Below are 16156 nucleotides of genomic sequence, written 5' to 3' on the forward strand. Positions count from 1 at the left end.
GTAGCAGGGTTGTTGTTTTTTTTTGCCTACCAGTGCTACATGCAGGATTTTTGCTCCCAATTTTTTTATTTAGAACATTTATTGGCAACCCGATCAACAAAGTCCTCTGGGAGGTTCACACACAGCAGTCAATATGCAAATTAAAACATAAAAAACCCAATTAATTTCTGACCTAAAAACCAGCACAAACAGTGAAACAGCATTTAAAACCTAGTAAAATCAAAATGTTCCAAGAGCAAAAAAAAAAAAAAGCCTCAGAGAATTTTTTATTTTTTTATGAAATACATAAAGACCTGTGTGGTACCAGGTAAGTGCCAGGTTGAGTCTCATCAGGGAGGGCATTCCATAATTAAGGTGCCACCATCCCTGTTACAAGCGCTCAGGCGCAAGCTAAATAGAATAACTCTAAATTGAAAAGTACATCCCCCAAGGTGAAGTGGAGGAACTGGTGGTGCTCTGGCTAGTGGAGATGTGGAAATAGATATCCTTTATGCGTAGTGAGGCAAACCGTGCTCCAATGTGATGAAGTGGAAGGATGCTAGACATCTTCCTTGCATCTTATAAATGCATTGCAAGATCTAATATAGGCTGGAGCCTCCATCTTTCTTGGAGATGGTGAAATCCTTTGAACAGAATCCATGATGTCTTTGGGCCCTGTACACTAGTTCTATTGCCCCCTTGTGGAAGAGGGTTTCAATCTGCTCCTCTAGAGGAGATTGTGGTGTTACAACAGAAAATATAGTTGGGATAAAGTCTCTGTACTGCTTCATTAGTTGAAAAAGACAACACAAAAAATAAAGTCTCTACATTATGGAATAAAATGACCATTAGGTCTCTATGCTCTTCATCTGCCTATTTTAGTTCAAGATGTGCATTTACACTTGTACTCAAAAATCACCAACATTACCAGTATCCTTACATCCAATTTATTTAATTTATTTATTTCAAATATTGCATTCACAGCTTTTAATAAATTTTTCTGTTCACAAGTTCTGAAGACCACACAGAAAAGAAGCTTTCACTGTAGAATTAGAGCAAGATGGAGAAGGGGGAGAATACTTACTGTGTAGCTCACGATGTATCACATCTACTAAGTTTGGTTCATCTCCCCACCAGAATATCCATAACTCCTTACAATCAGGTTTGACATCACGGCGCCAGACACAAAGCAGATTGGCCTGCAGACAGCGGATGAAACTCAGAAGGATGGGGTCATCTTGAGCAGGGGCCGAGATAATGGGGCCACAATCTCCATGGCCTTCAAAGTTATACCTACGCCACTTGATGCCTGTGAGTTCCGCCTGCAGGGAAGAAAATCAAAAGAGCATTAAAACCTTTGCAAGTAACTGACATGCAAGTTTGCCAACTTATTTTAAAGATCCTTATTTTGAATCTTAGCTATCTAGAAAATAAAACAGATTTTAAAAATCAATGGAACCTGAATTAGCTTTACTCTGAATGGACAGTTCCTCAAATACCGGTACTTCGGATTTTAAAAGAAACCAAAACACTAGCATTGCTCTTCCTTAAACTTTCAGTGCCTCTTCAGAAGAGAGACCATTGATGTTGATACAAAAGATGTTGGGTAAGACTGCATAAAATGAATAGGCAGAAGCTTAATAAGAAAGCAGATTTTCATACAACAGAATACAGTGGTACCTCGGTTTTTGAGCATCTCGGAAGCTGAATGTTTCGGTTTTCAAATGCTAAAAACCCAGAAATAAATGCTTCCGTTTCCAAATGTGCCTCAGAAATCAAACGACTTCCGCTGTGTGTTTTTCAATATTCTCCACTGAACTTGCAGCCAGTCCTTTACGCCTCGGTTGTCGAATGTTTCATTAGTCGAACGGTCTTCCAGAACGGATTACGCTCGAGAACCAAAGTACCACTGTACTACGCTTTAAAAACTTACCATGCTTTCTTTGTAGGGAGATAGGTATTTCTCCTATCAAAAGCACTAACAAAATAAGACCCACAGAAGCCAACATGTAAAGCACTTGCAATTTAATATGCAGGGGTATAGCTGAATTGTTTGTTATTGCTGAAAGCTAAGATTCTATATAGAAATCTAGCAGTTCCTCAAACTCCCAGGCACTGCCAACTGTTGCAAACAGAATACAGGATAAAAGTGGATGCCTGATCTGGCTCTGTCTGCACATTATCACAAAACAGAAAACAAAACAAAAAAGGGAACCCTATCTTATACCAAAGCTCTTTTATCTCCAGCTAGTGTTTTATGTTAATAAAAAGATGAAATTTAAAACATTCTTCATTTCATTTCAATCTGTGCCTTATTCTATAATTACATTTTAAACCATTTTGGTTTGACAAGCTCCTGCATCAATGCCCAAAAATATGTAGCTGCTACTGGCATACACAAGATTAAAATATGCAGGATAACTGCACAGCCTGTTTATATTACAGAAATGTAGTACCACATATCTTAATCATTAGAATCTATTTAATCCATTGTTTGAATAAATAAATATTTCAAAATCATTTGGCAACTTAGGAAAAAACATAAAGCAGTCCTCTGCCTTCAGCAGCTAAGAAACGTTTTAGAGCCCTTGTGCTGGGTATCTGCATTCTGCCTACTGACAAGAGAAATATGAATGAAAGTGAATTCATACAGATTTATTATGTGGATTATTAAATTGGGGCACCTAATAACTCTGTTCCCTCATGGCAGGCACACATACATTATCTTCTTCAGAGCAGTTACTTTGTTAATTTACTATTTATTTATTCAATTTGTTGCCTACTTTTCATTATAAAATAATCCCAAAGCAGGGTACAATACTAATGAAACCAAATAGACTCATACGATCTATCAATAAACAAAAGAGAAAGACAGCAAGCAGGCAAGAGCACGTACACCAGGGGGTGGAGAACTGGTGGGGGCAGATCCTGAGTTCCCCTAATCCCTGTGGCCAACTTTTGACAGGTGGGCAGTCAAAGCTCAAAGTGGCTTGTTATCATCAGTTCAGTGCAAAAAATCAAATTGAGGGTGTCACCTTACACTATGTGTTGGGCCAAAAACAGACTTAGGCAGCCCCATTCTCCTCGTGGTTCCCATACATAACTGAGCTAGTACCCTGGTGTAGGTGTCTCAAATCCCCAACAACCTCCGTTCTTGGATTCATAGAATCATAGTTGGAAGGAATCACAAGGATAATCTGGTCCAATCCCCTGCAGTGCAGGAATCTTTCGCTCAGTGTAGTGCTCAAACCCACGGCCCTGAGATTAAGAGACTCACACTCTACCAACCAAGCTATCCCTCAGGGCTACAACATCACCTAAACAGGCTCACTTAGGAAGGTTGGGCACTGGTGTGGGCAACATACAAGCAGCATCCCTTTTCTGTCTATAACCCAGCACCAAAAATCCTGCACTGCAACACAACACAGAGAACAGTAGTTGCTATAGCTCAACTGGCCCAGCCCTGTCATCTGACCTCTTCCTCCCATCTCAAGAAGCAGCCATTTCAAGCAGCAAAGAGAAAGCATTCAGAACATCTTTCTAATTTTTGGCACCACCACACTCTTGGTAGTATATATTGGGGGGGGGAAATATTTTGCATTCTTAAGCAGAAGTTTCGCATCTGTATACACTGCAGTAAGCCAGGTGCCTAGGAGGTTTCTTGTCCTTGTAGGCAGGGACAGAAAGGAGCTCATGCTGTAGGGATGATGGTAAGGAGGGGCACAAACGCACCCCTCCATCTTGCATGTATGCTGTGGGTATTTCTTAATAAAGGACAAAAGCAGGCAAAAATCTACATGAGGCCACCGCTAGACAAAGGCGTTGGTAAATACTAAGATCATGTAACAGTATCTGGAAGCAATAAACTATGTTGCTAAATGTCTAGGGTTTCTGCTCCTTCCTACCCCTGCTGTCACACACACATACACACACAGAGAGAGAGAGAGAGAGAGAGAGAGAGAGAGAGAGAGAGAGAGAGACTAACTGACCGACCAATTTCAGGTGCAGGGCTGGGTGTGGGGCGAGTGAAGGAGGAAGAAGCAAAAGCTTTGGCAGTAGCAACTGGGAACACACTGAGGACAGGACTTGCACACAGCTGCCTTGATCATCCTGGGGAATTCCATCTTCTCAGCAAAGCTAGTTGCTAACTGTGGCTATACAGCCAGTCCCATAAACCACAGGACTATATTTTAATACAGTACAGTGGTACCTTGGTTCCCAAATGGCTTGGTTGTCAAACAAATCGGCTCCCAAATGCCGCAAAAAGTAAGTGTTCCGGTTTCCGAACTTTTTTGGAAGCCGAACATCTGGCGCGGCTTCCGGTTGAGTGCAGGAAGCTCCTGCAGCCAATCGGAAGCCGCACCTTGGTTTTTGAACCGTTTTGGGAGTCAAACAGACTCCCGGAACAGATTAAGTTCAAGAACCAAGATACCACAGTATTCTGAAACCACCGCAGTACAGCCTTCCAAATCATTTTGCTGTGTAGTCCTCCTTTGCTTACTCCTTCCTTCCTCCCATCATTCCTTCCCAGGTGATACTGCTAGTATTAAGGGCTACTGGCATTACTACAGGGCAGCCCAAGAGACCATGGACACAGCTCCTCACAGGGAGATAGAAAGAAACCAATCTGGTTTCCCATTCAAGTGCTCAGTCAAGGACAGCTGTTGCCCACCTCAGAATAACATGAGGTTAGAGACTCCATCTACATCCACCATCCACAGCTGACACTGTTATACAGTATTTGTTATACATAAGCAGTTTCAATAGCCTCTCATATTTTTCTGTCTTAACAGGCAAGGATTGAATGTGGGGTCATATTGAGTCCAAAGGATATGCTCTACTATGAGCTATGGCACCTCCTCAGTCCTTCCATTCTATCATTCTGCTTTCATGATTATTTTGAACACGAGCAAGTACAGGCATAAAAGAGACAAATCTGACACCATTGCAAAAAATACAGCAAATGCTTCCAAAGCCGACCCTCCCCCCACCCCTAGTCATACTGAAACTTAAAGCTCAGAACGTTGTTATTTCCAAAAATACTACTCCTCAAGCAAGAAACTGGAGCCCTACCCAGTGATGTGGATTTTCCAGAAAAAGTTGAAGATATTTTTCCAACGCCCTAAATCAATTGGGTTCTAATTTAGCATGCTTCAATTAAGCATACTTCTGCTTTTAATCCACTCTCTTCACAAAGGAATAGACACTATGCAAGTGGATATATTGCCTCAAAAAAGTTATTCAGTCTGACAGATAGTGTATCCAACCATTCTGTTACTAATTAATGGACTTCCCTGTCTTCTTCGCCCTCATATGCCTCCCAGAGTTGCTCAGATTTAGGAGTGCACATAGGGGTACAGGGGGGGAGGAGAGGAAGGAGATGTCCCATTGCTTCAGTGAAAATCTGGGGTGGTAGGTGTCCTCAACAGTATGTCACCCAATCTACAGTACCATATTTTTAGAAATGAGAGAATTTAATGCACCATCTGATATACAGGGAGAAACAGGTTTTCTGCCCCAAATCACTAGTTTCATTTTTGCTTCATTTCTGTAACTTACAGTGAAAATAATGACCTTACTATAACAGGACTATTTCTAAGGCTTTGTATTTGAAAATATTCTTTTCAAATTCCTACAGACAGCACCCTAGCAAACCTTATAAACAAGAATACTGTACTACTGTCAATTTAAACCAAAGCTGAGCTTTCTAGTCACCGAATGTGTCATAACTTTCATGTAAAATACTACATTACTAATTTTAAAACATGAAAGCACAGTATTTTAACTTCCATCTGGCTCTTCCTGCTTCTAATGAAAAACTGAGCAAGCTAACATGCTTGGTGAGTGCTGAAATGAGCTGGTTGATACATGTCATCTGAGGTATGCAAAAGCTGCAATCCTAACAACACTTAATAGGTAGTGATTCCCATTGAAATAAATTGAATTTACGTCTGAATAAACATGCTTAGGGTTGCAACATGAAGGTGTTTTTTACCAAGAATGTTCAAGTACTGTCTCCATGGTCTATCTAAATGTAACTCTAAACTGAATGTACAGAGAATATGCCTCCTGAAAATGAATTATGGGAAAGGGGCTCCATTTCAGGGAACTTTTTCAAGAGGTGGGGAAGCCTTCAGGGGCACAGAAGTAAATTTCTGAAGTCCAACGCATTTTTAAAAATCTTGTGCCTCCAACTCTGATGCAAAATATCCTGTTGGTTGTGCCCAAAAGTTCCCCTGTAGGATTCCTCCCAATTTTCTGCCTTCCCATTTTTCTGTGCAAGTTTCAAACACCAATATACATGTCCAAAACAAACTTTACACATTACGATAAAGCACACGCAACCACAGCACAACATTCAGAAATTGTCACTGTCATGCTATGCACCTCAAGAGAATCAACAAAATGCTAGAAACTTGAAGTTAACAGTAATGTGGACCTCTTACTTGAGAGCCACAATCAGATCGGGTATTCTTATGTTTTCCCCTCCCCTCCATTAAAGTGCTTTTGGCCCTTCAAGAGAGGAAGTCAATTTTCAGCATGTGTCACATGCACACATTCACAGAAACAGGACTATATTTACTGTATGAGAATATTCGACTCCCCTTCATCAAAATAGGATTATGAGGCAGCTCACAGTATAAACACATCAATAAAACCAATGAACACACACAAAAATGTGGAACAGTACAAGCAATTTACAACTTCCTATATCAATACAGTGGTCCACAGAATCAACAAATAACCCTGCCACAATCTGTAAAAGAAAAACATCATGAAAAATTACATTTTACTGTGCATTTTTCAGCATGTACACAGAGATACACATGCACATACATTCAAGCTGCAAGAAGGGGCTCATAAGGTGCATCCATCCCACCAAAACTTTCCACCCCAAAACAACCAGCCTGCAGAAAAGTCACCAGAAGCATTACTGGGCTGTAATCTCATCAGGCCAGGTATATTCTGAATTGCCTGCCCTGAACTTGTTTCAACTGCAGCATAATTGCTGCTAGTTAACTTTATATTAGACATGTATATGATCTGAAGGAACTAATAATAAGTGAAAGATAAAACCTGGAACCACTATTTCAACAAAACTGAAGTAAATAGGTCGGGAGTAAAAAATTAACAAAAGGTAATGCCTTTGTCTCCAAGCAATTTTTACCACCACAAAATCTTGGTTTGCCACCACCCCCAATCATTTGAACACACACTAACTCAAACCCAATTTAAAGGTATTGCACATTTTGTGGAAAGATATACACTTCAGTGTGGACGCAGGTGGCGCTGTGGGTTAAACCACAGAGCCTAGGGCTTGCCGATCAGAAGGCTGGCGATTCAAATCCCCGCGACAGGGTGAGCTCCCATTGTTCGGTCCCAGCTCCTGCCCACCTAGCAGTTTGAAAGCACGTCAAAGTGCAAGTAGATAAATAGGTACCACTCCAGCGGGAAGTTAAACGGCGTTTCCATGCGCTGCTCTGGTTCGCTAGAAGCAGCTTAGTCATGCTGGCCACATGACCCGGAAGCTGTACGCCAGCTCCCTCGGCCGGTAACACGAGACGAGCGCCACAACCCCAGAGTCGGACACGACTGGACCAATGGTCAGGGGTCACCTTACCTTTACCTTATACACTTCAGTACCACAAATTTCATAGCATGATAGCAGGTTATAGTGCATGCAAAGCTATGCTTGGGCATTAAGAATAAGTCCTCATTTTGGTTTTTAATTATACATTTTGAGAAATGTTCAGCGAAATAACTTTCTGAAGCAAGCATTTATCTGTATCATGCAATCTATGAATTATGTGCCCAAAGCTCCAAGCGCTCTGTGTTTTGAAGCAATTTAAGTAATCAGCATAACAAATTTTACCAGTTGTGCTCAGGCCCGTCTTAGAGGGATCAGCCGCCCTGGCGCAGCGATCCCTCAGCGCCCCCAGCCTGCCGCCTCTCCGCCCGCCTCCCTCCCGCGCTGGCCGCCCCTTGGGAGGGGGGGTGGGCGAGCGGGGGATGAGGGGCATGGCGTTGGAGCAGGCGCTCGCGCACCGGCGGGCGGGCTGCAAGCCGGCCGCCCTCGCCTCCCAGAGCCCCAGCTGGAGTGCTGGAAGGTCGCGCAAAGCCCCGCGCCGCTCCAGCTGGGGCTCCGGGAGGCGAGGGCGGGCGGCTTACACCCCGCCCGCCGGCGCGCGAGTGCCCGCCTGCCCGTGAGGGCGGGGGCGGGTTGGGGAGGGGGAGCCCGGTATGCCGGCGGGCTCGCGGGGGTGCCCCTGGGGTGCCCAGCGCCCTGGCGCGCCGCGCCACCGGCCTCTATGGATGAGACGGCTCTGGTTGTGCTGGAAGTACTCTGTGACAAAGTTCTTGCAAGTTATCTTACACCCCAATGGCTGACCAAAGCTAAAACTCACAAATGAAAACTGTTTTCCTGTTTACATTCACTGAAGGGGAAACAATGTTATTTCAGTGCAAGAACTGCCCTTGTATGACCACTCAGAAAACCACACTGTACCCAATAAATCTCTTTCATCTGTAAGCAAATATAACCAAGTTGGTTGAATGCTGTTTTCATTACACCTCTTCGTGTACAGCTTACTTTCAGCAGAGTTTGATGTTTTATTAACTTTCATGATTTCTGCAATTCTAATGTGACCCTGTACAATTATTATCCACTGATTTCAAAATTTCCTCTACAACAGCAGGCCACACTCATATCCCACAGGACATCACAGCATGGTATATGTGCAACATAGTGCTCTGGTTCACATATCATGCTAAGCAAAACCATTTGACACAGACATGTAAGCACACAGGTGCTCCTCCTGGATATTTTTGCTCCTGAGCCCCACAAAGATGAACTGTGGTTTGGCTTAACGTGCCATCTGAACTCAGGACTATGGTTTAGCAATCTCCAGACTAACCATGTGCTGTAACAAAGATTTGTTCTTGGTTTACGAATCATGCTTTGTAATAATAATAATAATAATAATAATAATAATAATAGCAGCAGCAGCAGCAGCAGCTAAAATCCCACATTAATCTATAAACTGAATTAAAGCTTTCTAACCAGTATGTTGAGATAAATGACTTTTCTAGATGAAAATCATTTCTCAAATATGTCTGTTCAGTAGGAATCTGGCCCTGCTTCGACCTGCATGCCATAGGTACCTCATTTTTTGCTTTCTACTTTTGGGCTGCCAAGTGAAGCACAGAGGAGTAGCAACTCTGGAAAGAAGAACACAAGAAGGGGAAAAAGAGCAGTGCACAGGTTCTTCTAACCCAGTGGTTCTCAAACTTTTTTCTCTGAGCCACACTTTAAGAACAAAAATTTACTAGCTCCACACCTATTTTTTATTGCTAAGAAATACATTGGGAAACAGTAAGAAACAACTCCTAGCAGTGCTTGACTTATAACATAGAACACAACTGCTTTGTAATATGATCACAGTACACCCAGAAAGCATAAAACAATGCAGCTACATAAGAACACAAGTCGTTCCCAAAATATAATTATAAATGAGACGCTTACATATGTACCTTAAGTATGCTTACAAACTCAATGATAGGTGTGAGCTTGCTTTTTCTTATTTATATTAGGTCTAATTTGAGACCAGCAAACTCTCATCTCCTCATCCAAACAAAGAAGCCTTTCTGTTTTCCGATCTTTCAGATTTGACAGAGTTGAAAATCCCTGTTCACAACAGTATGTCGTGGAGAACTGTAGACTAGCAAATGCTCTTGAAGAGAGTTGTAGATGTTGCTACTGCTTGTAGTATATCCAAAAAGATATATTTTTATACTGTGCTGTGCTATGCTATGCTATGCTATGCTACGCTACGCTACGCTACAGTGGTTTTTATCCAGTGTACAGTGGCACCCTGGGGTGCCTTGAATGATGGTCAGGGGTGCTGTGGGCAACATGGCCTCTGGCCCCCTTTCCTTCCCTTCCTTCTCTGATGCCCTCTTGCGTCTCTGCCTCCCAAAGTCTTGCACAGAGGTTTGTTGCAACAGCCTTGGCTACAAGCTCTGCAGGAAAATGGTGCCACTGGGGCTGGCCAGGGGGTACTGGTTGCCAGGATGTGAGGTGGCCTCAGAATAAGCAAGCAAGTGGGTGAGGAAGCCCAGCCAGCCAGTCTGCCAGCCCTTGCTGTTGGGAATGGACAGATAAGGCCCAGGCCCCCAAGGGGCAGTGTGAGGAGGCACCTCTCTTTGGGGTGGGGGGGCAGCTCAAAGACTAGGGGCAGTGGCTGCCTGGAGTGCTCCCAAGGAGAGGAGAGATGGCTGAGAGAACACTCCCCAAGGGAGGATGTTCAGAAAAGGGTGAGAGGCTGCCAGCTCTGCAGCCAAGGGGTGATATAACTGAGCCCCACAGGGGTGCCACAGAAAGAACAGAGTTGGTCAAAACAAAATAAAAAATATAAAAAATTCCTTCCAGTAGCACCTTAGAGACCAACTAAGTTAACTCTAAGGTGCTACTGAAAGGATTTTGTTTTGACTATGGCAGACCAACACGGCTACCTACCTAGGGTTGGTCAAAAGAACCATGAATTCAAAAAGATTGAAAACTTCTGATATACTATACTATACTATACTATACTATACTATACTATACTATACTATACTATACTATACAGTGGTACCTCAGGTTATGGACCCGATCCATTCTGGGGTGCAGTTTGCACCCCAAAAGGTCCGTAACTCGAGCGACTTTATCGCACATGCATGAAAGTGCAATATCGCGCTTCTGCGCATGCACAAACTGCACAGAACGCTTCTGCGCATGCTCGCTGGGCAATGCTGCATTCGGAACCCAAAAAAACGCAATCTGAAGCACACGTAACCCGAGGTATGACTGTGCTATGCTATGCTATGCTATGCTATGCTATGCTATGCTATGCTATGCTATGCTATGCTATCCTGAAATGTTTAAATGTTTCTTGGATTGTCCTTGAATCTCTCCCCACCCAACTTGACATCCTCTCCTGCTACATCCTTTGAGAACCACTGTTCTATCCCAATACTTGACAGAAGAGGACAACATCTGCAAGCAAGTAGCCCCTCCTGAATGGAAAAAGCCTGCCAAAATTCCAGACTTCTATATTTCCATATTTCAGCTGCAGCCCTAAACCCACTTACTTGGGAGAAACCACCACTGAACTCAAGAGAACTTACTTCTCATTAAATAGGATTGTGTTGTTAATCTTGTAACCTGTCATGGGTGTGGCTGTTAAGATCCTTTATGAAAATATTTGAAAGATACTCCCTCTAAATAGGGAAGCTATTCACTCTACATGTTTAAAAAAAGAGGAAAGCATGCAAAATGTATACAGTATCACTAAGAAATGAAAGGATTGGTTGTAAGGATGGAACAACAGTGTAAACAACATACATGATTTCTGTGGGCAGATTTGCATCATTGTTCAGGAAACATAGGAAGTAGTATCAATAGAAAACATGATTTATATCAGCCTTTTTCTTGCCAATTTAAAATCACTTATTTAAATCAATCTAATCTGCAGGTTAGTCACCCTTGCTTTGTTAGAATTTCAGAAAACAATCAGTTTAAGTGTACACCAATGAATAATCCCTAATCTTGAAACAGTAGTGGCAGTCTGAGACTCTACCAGTCAACCATCTCAGCAAGCAGAATTATAAGAATGAGATTGAGGACATACGTCCATATAGGATTTAAGACTGGAAAAGATTTACCACTTCCAGTGCCTATCAAACAGATTTCAAAGATTACAGGATTAATAATTCAAAACTGAATATTCTAAAGAAAACAAAGGCTCAGAATTACTTTTAAAAGCACCAGTGTAAACAAAATCCTGGAACTGAAACATAAATACAAGGTAGCATCCAGGTACGGTGTAGGCCAACCATTGTTTATATTTGTGCTTGCCTCTAGCAAAAGCCAGTAATAGCGATATGTAACAAGACCAGCAGCTCCCAGTGCTTAACTGCAGGCTACAGAATAATCAAAGCAGCACAAATATACATAATCCACACCCAGTCTTAATCTTTTAGCAGCAACCCTGGCATTTTTCCAAGGGGCAGGTGGTATGCCATAGGGGCATGAAGTCCAAACACACACACACTAACCATTTGCTCCTCAAGTAGGAAAGAGTGAGGATTGCCCCCATTTGGAAAAGAGAGCTATCATGTTCCCAGAAACTGCCATTCTGACACCAGAATCCCACTTTCACTAGCCAGATGATTGCAAAATAATATGCACAACCAGTGTGCTTATATTTGGCATAATTCAGACAGCAGTCCTAAACACACTCAGCTGATATGAAGCCCCATTGAATTCAATAGGGATTACTTCTTAGTAGTCACAAACAGGACTGTCCTGTCATTCTACTTTCATCATTCAGATTGTGTAATTGGAACACACGAAGTCCATTATCATATAAGAAAAAGTCATTATCTATAAAAATGAAGTTTACATGGCTTTGTAACAGCAGACAATATAATCTGTTAAGAATTATTGGTAACTTGATTGCTACCCCTGCAATAAGAACTAGTTTCAGCAATGTAGACCAGGAAGCAATTCTGTATAATAACTGAAATGAAGATGGTAGAACATGACTTGCTTTTGAATAAGAAAGCTATTGCAATGTAGGGAAAACTGCCTCTTGCAGACTGCAGCCCAAGGACACCCCTCTTCAACAGCTGCTCTTTTGTAGAATTTATTCAATAGTATTTGGTAACCTCCCATTTAGACTTCTGCAATGTCTACTGTATGAGGAGGATGGATAAAAATGGAGGGGTTTTCTTAGAATAGATTTTTTAAAATGTAAATGATATTTTCCTTTCTTTAAAAAAACAGGTTAAATAGGGAACAGGTAAGTCTATGGCTGTATTTAAGATGTAACCTATGTGAATGAAAAAAACAATTTGATCATTTCTCAAACACGAATATTCACACACTACCTACCAGACAAAGCTATTTCCTCTTCACCTGAGAAATATATACTGTACACTGCTGTTGTCCACCCAGTAACAATCTTCCCTGCCCTTAGTTTGTGCTTATTACCTATTTTTGTGATGGTAGGCCTGGGCTAAGTGCAGGAAGGAGCAACACTGGAAAGAAGAATGGAAAACATCATTGTGCAGTGTTCAGATTCTATTCCCACACTTCAGGTGCATCACTTAGGTTACAAAAATATTGCTTTCTTTCTCTCTCTCTCTCTCTCTCTCTCTCTCTCTCTACACACACACTCACACTTTTCCTGTCCTCCACTGGGCATAAGGGGTCATCCAAAAGGACAATCAAGGCAAACACGAGCCTGAAATCATACTAAAATGGATCAAGACCAGATTTTCAATCTCATTCAATAATTCCCGCGGTTGCACATTATCCACACATTCAAGAACATTGCCCAAAAAAGTAGCATACTCTTCTCCTCACAGAAAATCTGTTTCTAACCCGAAAGGCAAATGTTTGATCAGAGAAGTGATCTCAAATCAAAGGGAATTTTTTCCCTTTCCACATTTCTCTTTCTCATACCTTTTTATGGCCCACTAAAGTTTATACTCCACAACCTATATCTTCTTCATTCATGTTTCTCATGCAAAGCAACATCCACTACATTGTGGAAGTCCTTGTGGGCAACTTATGGAACAATAGTCTCTCTCTCTCTCTCTCTCTCTCTCTCTCTGTGTGTGTGTGTGTGTGTATCCCTCCAAGAAGCTATGAGCTATGCCGTGCAGGGCCACCCAAGACCGACAGGTCATAGCCAAGAGTTTGGACTAAATGTGATCCACCTGGAGAAGGAACTGGCAAACCACTCCATTATTTTGCCAAGAAAACTCCACAGACATAAAAAAGGAGAAACTTTAAGAAGAAAGTGAGTTTCCAAGGCATGCTGTGGTTCATGGGGTCACAGAGAGTCAAACACGACTAAGTCGACTAAACAACAACATATATGTATGTGTGTACACACACACACACACACACACACACACTCCTTCTGCTCATGGTTCTTTGGATGCAAGCCAGTGCATCTCAGAAACTAAACCTCAGCCCCAGAGCAAGCAGAAACCAGTTTCAGAATCGGCTAAAGTATTGGCACACCTGACAAAGCAGTCCATGTCCCTGTTAACACTAAAATGCCTGCTTGCAAGACAAAGTATTTGTTAAGGCGTTTGGAAAAATGACAAATAATTTGTCAGCGCTCTATACCGTAAGTGCTTGTAAGTGTATTTAAGGCTGACTGGGGTGACAAAGAATGGGCATGAAAACTAGAAGCAGGCTACTCGCCAGGAACAACAGCCAAACAAAACTTTGCAGGACCATGGGCATTAAACTTTAATCAATTGCTACTGGAAGCATTTTTATGAGCCTTCAAACAGAACTGAACTATTTCCAAACTTTACTTGAAAGAGTCTGGATGCTGAAGCTTCCTACCAGGTAAACAGATTTCACATAGGCACAACCAACTCATTAAGTAACAACTGCCTTAGAAAATATTATGGGATTTTGATGCTAAGAGTTCACCAATCTCATCTGGCAACCAGTAGAGTTTAAGGTTTCATTACCATTTTATATTTTTAAAATTATCATTGTAAGTAGTGTATACTGTACTGACCTTTCAACAAAACCCACTTTTTCTAAAAATAGAACTACAATGAGCTTACTATGTACTTTAGAGACCAGATCTGTAAAAATCATGTGAATATTAGAATTCTGTAAGAAGGGCTCTGGGCTGTTCTAATTTTAATCATCATCATCATAATCTTATCATTTAATCTCTCTGAATTGAAGTGTCTTTAGAGGCATTTGTTCCACGCTCCAGACAGAATGGACTGAGGGGGGAAAGCAAATAGTTGAAATGACAGCTTATTGTGCAATGCAAACCAGTGAACTTGTCAGGACACCAGAGGAACTGCTCCACCCAACTCAGGCAAGCTTCCAAGGTACTACTGCTTGGATCATAAGCATAAATTCTACAGGTGTGGGAAAACAGGAAGCTGGGAAAGTCATTCTCAAGGTGCACTGGATGGTCGCACAATTTAGCTTTGCTAACTGGGCCTAGCAGGGAGGGTATCCCTAGGTGAGCATTTCCTCAGCCTGTACTTGCTACAAAACAGAGAAGGAGGGCCATTTTCAGTCCAAGGGCTATATTCCCTCACAGGCAACCTTCTAGGTGCCACGTGCCAGGGCCAGAGGAAAAGTGGGTGGAGCAAAATATGTGACAATTATCTTTGTACAGCCTTCATTTTAGCCCACAAAAGCTAGCAGTTTCTACAGTGGGGAAGGGTTTGACAGCTGAATAGGCAAACTCCACAGAGAAAAGTGAAGAAACATGCAGGGCAGGCTATTTCTCCCTATTTTGTAACAAGACTCCTACCAGTTTAAAGCATTAGCTGAAGAACTTGTTCTGTTTTCCTAATCTCATAAGTAAAATCGGTGCTTTTTTTCCTAAAAAAATAAAAATAAATGTTTAGAGGTACTCTCATTTTCCTATTCATATTGAAATATTGCCCCTCAATGTGGCCAAACTTAGATTCACAAAATGTTTAGGGGTATGCGTACCCACCAGAAAAAAGCACTGAATAAAATATATGCAATGATTTTTGATTCAGGCCTGTGGGTGTGGGGAGGTAAAGATTTTTAAACAACAAAATACCTGAAGTAGAGTGGATTCGGATATTTAAGAATGTGTCAATTAGGCTGATTAGTGCTAATTTGATATATATATATATATATATATATATATATATATATATATATATATATATATATATATATAACACATTTATTAATGGCACCTTACTATAGTAAAATATACACAAATATGACAGGTAAGTGTTGGAGATGGAGTGTTAAGGTTTGTTCAGATATGCAAAGACTTTGGAGATGAAGTTTTAGGGAGAATTAAGGAAATATAATAAAAAGTACTTAGCAGGAAAAGTAGACATTACAGATTTAGAATCTGAAAATTACACCCATCCCTGAAATTTTAAAATATTGAATCTGTTCATAAACTTTCTGGAATATTAACTTTAATGAGAAGATACAACCATATGTTTTCTATGCTGCAACAACATGCTGACTTTATTACTGCTTAGTTTATCATATGTACTTAGCAGCATATTTACTGCAGTAATTTTATATGTATTATTTTCGTATGGTTATGGTTATGAAACAAAATGAACAAAGCAAGCATGTTGAAAC

General features: G+C 41.4%; 1 protein-coding gene across 1 annotated transcript in view; it reads right to left on the minus strand.

Annotated features, from left to right (window-relative positions):
- The window catches only part of MED13L (mediator complex subunit 13L), a 164313-nt gene that overhangs the window by 133351 nt on the left and 14806 nt on the right, over nucleotides 1-16156 (minus strand). Inside the window, exon 2 of the mRNA XM_033174605.1 lies at nucleotides 1064-1301. Coding sequence (XP_033030496.1) covers nucleotides 1064-1301 — 238 coding nt within the window. The remainder of the gene's footprint in view (nucleotides 1-1063; nucleotides 1302-16156) is intronic.

The sequence above is a fragment of the Lacerta agilis genome, chromosome 17 (genome assembly GCF_009819535.1).
Source record: "Lacerta agilis isolate rLacAgi1 chromosome 17, rLacAgi1.pri, whole genome shotgun sequence".
In the NCBI taxonomy this organism is placed as follows: Eukaryota; Metazoa; Chordata; class Lepidosauria; order Squamata; family Lacertidae; genus Lacerta; species Lacerta agilis.